Raw genomic sequence first — 6,116 nt, forward strand, 5'->3', positions numbered from 1 at the left:
TCATGTACATTTCTTCAGCCCTAAGACAAGTGGTCCTTTCATAGCTGCCATCCCAAGCAATCTTTTCAGGGCCCTCTTTAGGTCTTTGTTCCTGAGACTGTAGATGAAGGGGTTCAGCATGGGTGTGACCACAGTGTACATCACTGAGGCTGTTGCACTTGAGTGTGAGCTTTGGGTAACAGCAGAGCTGAGGTACACTACTAGGGCTGTACCATAAAACAAGGAGACAACCAAGAGATGAGACATGCAGTTAGAAAATGCCTTATACTTCCCCTGAGTTGATGGGATTCCACAAATGGAGGACACTATCTTAGAGTAAGAGTAAAGGATACCAACAAAGGGACCACCACCCAGGAGCCCAGCTCCAAAATACATCACCATGTTGTTAATAAAGGTGTCAGAACAGGCAAGTTGGACCATCTGATTGAGTTCACAGAAAAAGTGGGGGATTTCTAAGTCTGGATAGAAAGACAGTCGCAACAGAGTTAAGCCTTGTAACAAGGAATGCAGAGCACTCATGATCCAGGGCACCAGAACCAGCAGTCCACAGAGCCGGGGGTTCATGATGACTGTGTAGTGCAGGGGGTGGCAGATGGCCACAAACCGGTCATAGGCCATCACAGTCAGGAGGAAGTTGTCTAGTCCCCCAAATAATATGAAAAAAAACATCTGTGTGATGCAGCCTTCATAGGTGATGACTTTGCTCTGTGTCTGGATGTTCACCAGCATCTTTGGGATGGTGGTGGAGGTGAAGCAGATGTCTACCAAGGACAGGTTGGAGAGGAAGAAGTACATGGGCGTGTGGAGGTGGGAGTCTGAGCTGACGGCCAGGACGATGAGTAGGTTTCCCAGCACAGTGATCAGGTACATGGAGAGGAAAAGTCCAAATATGAGGGGCTGCAATTCTGGTTCCTCTGATAATCCCAGAAGAAGAAATTCTGAAAATCCTGTGAGGTTCTCTAGTTCCATGTGGTGAAAGTAACTACCAGGAGATAGGAAAAGTAACATCACTAATTTCCCCACAAGCAAGCATTAGTAACCTAGCATTAATGCAACCATCTACATTGTAGAATCAAGGAATTAAGTTCTGTATTTGGTTTATGGCTTGGTCTCCTTTAGGACATCCCTAATGCTGTTTCTCATTAAACTTTCCTTTTCCATGTGAAGAGATGAAGAATTCTTGTGTCTTACTCAATTTTTTCAGAAAGAAAAATAATTTTTAAAAGCAAGGGACTCACTGCAGAGGTCAGCAAGTTCACTATAGTTAATACTGTATTGGGTATTTTAAGTGACCTTATCACAAGAAGAAAATACTGTAACTAGGGTGGTGACAGCTATTAGCTAACTTACTATGCACATCATATTGCAATACATACAAATACATAATTATTATATTATACACCTGAAACTAATATAATATTTTATGTCAATTATACTTCATTTAGAAAATTTTAAAGTAATGGAGAGGACAGTATAGGATTGACTGACTGATTGGACCACACAAAATTGATAAACTTTATACATTCTTTATAAACACTAACATATACATAAAAATGAAATGAAAAACAGTTTTTGTATAAAAACTCCAATTCTTTGTTAGAAAGAATCCATTAAAAAAATCAAATAAGAGAATATAGGCAATAATATTGTGTTAAGTCTGCACAATGACAGATGAATACAAGACTAGGTGTGGTGATCACATTGTGATATATATAAATGTTGAATTACGCTAGTGTACACCTAAAACTAATCTAATATTGTATACAAAGTATACTTAAACATAAAATGGAATAAAAATACTTTGATATAACTCTCCAAAAGCAAAGAACTTTCATGTGTACAACATAGTACAAGTTTATTAGATGCCAACTATACTTTAATCTAAAATAAATAAATTAATAAGTATGTAAAGGAAAAACTTACATAGACAACTTTTAATAGAGGCTCCAAATAATTTATAAACCCACAAATTTCATTACTCAGCCTCACACGTAATGAAATAATTGCATTATTTAAGGTAATCTCATTACCTTATTCGTTTTTATCTACCAAATAAATTTTTCAAATGTGAATAGCCAAGGTGAGAGAACATACTATGAAATGTAAGTCTCATGCACTGTGATTGCAAAGGTATATTTGCAAACTTCCTGGGTCTGAATTTTCCTCATTCATATGGAAACATAGTCAAATATGCCTAATCATAAAATTTAAAAAATGCCCTCATATCACAGAGTGTTCCTCCACCGTTAAAAACTTATTCATCTATTCTTTTTAATAAAGTCCTTGAACTTATGTTCTATTTCTACTTACAAGGACTTTATACCTCCAATGTCCATTCTTTTTGTTTCTTTTTTTTAAAACAATAATGGCTGTTTTTTAAAAATATATATCTTTATTGATTTCAGAGAGGAAGGGAGAGGGAGAGGGAAATAGAAACATCAATGATGAGTAAGAATCATTGATTGTCAGCCTCCTACATGCACCCCACTGGTGATCAAGCCCGTAATCCTAGCATGTGCCCATGACCGAAATAAAATCTGGGACCCTTCTGTGCGTAGGCTGCTCTATCCACTGAGGAAAACCAGCTACAGCTCCAATGCCATTTCTTAATTTGCCTTTCATTAGTAGCAATTAAATGTCAACATTGGAACTTGCATTTCTGAATGTTCTCTTTCCTTTGAGCACCATGAATAACACATTACTGTATTGTAAAGCCAGCCAACAATCACAGTGATCACTGGTACCTGGGCTATGTTCTCATGGGTACTAAGGTGACTTCAGGTACAAGTTCTTGGCTTTCAGTCTCTCTGATCCTCACCTGCCATGTCTGTTGGGCTCTGGGACTCACCTGCATGGGAACTCTGAGAGGAAGGGTTCCCTGTGCAGGTCCAAATTCTTGCCTGGATGGTTGGTGATGCAGACCAGAGCTCTGTCCCAGACAAGACAACAAGGAGTCAAGCCTTGGTCTCCCAGACAGATTTAGGACTTCAAAAGCAACAACCACGTTTCTTCCAACCAAAGGTTGCACATGGTGAGGGTCTGCAGTAGAGCTGCGATTTACATGCTCTGTGTCTGCTCATTCTGCACACTTACTTCTTGTTACTCTAACCTCTAAGGACAGGATTCCCCTGGGGGACACTGGTCTGGACAGAATGGAGACTCTTCCTGCTGATTCTCTGTTCCCAGGAGTCTATGTAATAAGCCAAGTGAGTACAGTTGTGATTAGTCCTTCATTAAATGCCCTGCTTCCTGACATCTACATCTTCCCGTGCCTCATCTCAACTCTGAGCCAAAGTTTCTGAATAAATGGACCTCGAGGGTATTATGCTCAGTGAAAGACAAATACCATTTGATTTCACATATATGTTGAATCCAAAGAGGGAAAAAACCAACCAAAAAACAAAACAAACAAACAAACAAACAAACAAAAAAACAACAACAAAAAAACCCCAAAACAAACAAACAAAAAATTGAAGCACACTCATAGACATAGAGAGAGGACTGGTAGTTGCCAGATGTGAAGGGGTTGGGAGACAAGGAGAAGAAGGGATGCAGAAGTAAAATTGGTTACAAAACATCAGAGGCTGTATAGTACAGCATAGAGAATATAGTCAATAATATTTTAATGACTATGTATATGGCCAGTTGGATATAGAAAATATCAGGGGAATACTTTGTAAAGTATATGATAGTCTCAGCACTATGTTGTGCTCCTGCAGCTAATAAAAAATATTGGAAGTAACAGTATTTGAAAAAATTCTAATACTGAGAAATTTGTCTGACTGGTCTTTGGGTCTTCAAAGCATAGATTTATGGTGGGGATACAACCCCTGATATCTCTAGAAAATGACTATTTCCTTCTTTAGGAAATGGAGGATATTGGTTCCTTTCGTATGAAACCTTGAGCTCTATACTACTTGGCTCCATGACAAAACAATTAGGAATTTTATAGATATAGCACAAGTTAAGAATTGCCATTTAGTCCCTCACTATGAAATGTTTATTAAAAATAAGAGATGCATTTAGATTTTATGAACCATAACCCAGCTTAGCACATTATAACAATTGGGTACATCTATAAACTACCTTCTCCAATACAGACATGGGGTACAGAGGGGTTTAATGTTGTGCTCCAAGGTATAAGCAAAGAAAGAGAAGGATTTTGATTGGAATCAGTCAGGACACTTCCAGTTCTGAGATTCTGGGGCAGTGGCTCTCAAACAGAGATGACTTTGTCCCTGGGGATATTGTAATGTCTGAAAGGAGCCTGGTAAACACCTACAATGCACAGGACAGCACCCAGCAGGAATAGTTATGCAGCTCCAAGTGTCACCAGTGAAAAGGTGAGAACACCTATTCTAGACCAGCACCTCTCCACGTCATAGGCAAACAGATCACCAAAGTTTGTAGCTCAAATGGAAATTCTAGGTGATCAAATCTCTAGGGCGTCCAGAGACTGCATTTCTGACAAGCTCCCAAGTGATGTTGATGCTGCAGGTCCTCCTGGTCTGTGGACTGCACTTTGGGTAGATGGGCTGTGGCTCTGGGTCAGAGTCTGGTGTAGGTAATTTTAGGTCTTCTCCACCAGGAGTCTTCTGAGTATGTAATTTTGAAAGACACGTTTTTATCTCACTCTAAAGGGGAGGGTAAATTCTGTGTTTAATTCTTTCATATTAGGGCTCCACAGTGACAACAAATAATTTATACCAGGAAAAGGCTTTGTAGTTGGCAGAATAAGAACCTCAAAAGATGTCAACATCCTAATTCAGAGAACTTTGGAATATGCTAGCTCACAGAGCAGGGCAGGGTTACTAAAATAGATGAAATAAAATTATTAGCTAAGGAGTTTAGCTCATTTCACCAGGTTGGATTACTGTCATCACAATGATCCTATAAGTGTGAAAGAGAGCAGAAGAATTGGAGTTAGAGAGACATTTGGAGATGCCATGTTGCAGGTATTGAAGATGGAGGAAGAATCTTGGGTCAAGGAATGCAGGTGGCCTCTAGGATCTGGAATAGGAATTGAGGAAAGGATTAAGAATGAGATTGGAAAGGGATTGCATTCTCCCTTGAATCACCCAGGAAAATCCAAGCCTGGCAGTCATTTAAATCTAAGCTCTTTAAGACCCATTTGAGATATTTGAACTCTATATCTGTAAGATAGAAAGCTCTTTTAAGTCACTAGTGTGGTAATTTGTTACAACAGCAATGAGAAACTGATACAGACATTTATCCAGTAAGATATTATTGCAGAGAACTGAATTTAAGCAATGCAAGTCATTCAGATAGCTTCCCTTGGCAAAGGCATTTTGTGTTGAAATGCCACATTAAATAGAAAATATGAGAGCTGATTTAGAGCTATTTGACCTGATAGATGGTACAAAGGATTTCCCATTGAATAAGTGTTAATGTGGTTTTTGAGCTGGAGGCCTTTGAGGCATTAAGATACAACAAATAATTTATTAAGGTTAAGTTCACACATTTTGTTTTAAATCTTTTTGTGAAATTTCTCCATTTTTTCTCTTTCATGTGAATTCGCATATTTCTTTTATTAAATATCTGCATTTTCCAAATTTCTCTCAAGGTTTCTTTCATCGTAGATGAATCTATAAATGAGTCTGTGTGCATGCGCATAAATTTGTGTGTGTTTATTTGAAGGGTGTATACAAGTGCACACACAAACACACACTCCTCATTCTTGAACATTTTCTTTGGACTCAATAAAATATATTTAACATTTTGTTTATACCTTACAATATCCGGTTGAAGTAAGGTTTTTTATTTTTTATTTTTTATTTTTTATTTTTTTTTTTGAAGTAAGGTTTTTTATTCCACATTATCTTCAGAAAGAAGAAAACTGAAGACAGGTGTTAACATTTTTATAAATTACATAATGCAGTTAAAACTTATTGTGCATTATCTTAAGTTATATACAAATGGATCCACCCACCATGTACTCTTGATATATTGGAGTATAATTACATACAACCAACTGCAATTTGTTTTAAAATGCAATTTTCTGAATTAAAGAAGCAATACATAAATTAATTAGAATTAAAAATTCTAGTGAGGTATAACTCATATCAGATCAAGAACATAGGTAGCTGAGTCACAAC

General features: G+C 37.6%; 1 protein-coding gene across 1 annotated transcript; it reads right to left on the reverse strand.

The window, feature by feature from the left end:
• LOC132234501 (olfactory receptor 7A17-like) lies at positions 1 to 969 on the reverse strand. Its single transcript, XM_059695454.1, has one exon. The coding sequence runs from the start codon at positions 967 to 969 to the stop codon at positions 1 to 3; it is 969 nt and encodes a 322-aa protein (XP_059551437.1).
• Between the last annotated feature and the right edge of the window lie 5,147 nt (positions 970 to 6,116).

This window comes from Myotis daubentonii, chromosome 5, assembly GCF_963259705.1.
Source record: "Myotis daubentonii chromosome 5, mMyoDau2.1, whole genome shotgun sequence".
NCBI classification, from domain to species: Eukaryota; Metazoa; Chordata; class Mammalia; order Chiroptera; family Vespertilionidae; genus Myotis; species Myotis daubentonii.

Excerpts from the sequence above, each read along its gene's own strand:
- LOC132234501 (XM_059695454.1), bottom strand. The coding sequence starts at position 969 with ATGGAACTAGAGAACCTCACAGGATTTTCAGAATTTCTTCTTCTGGGA.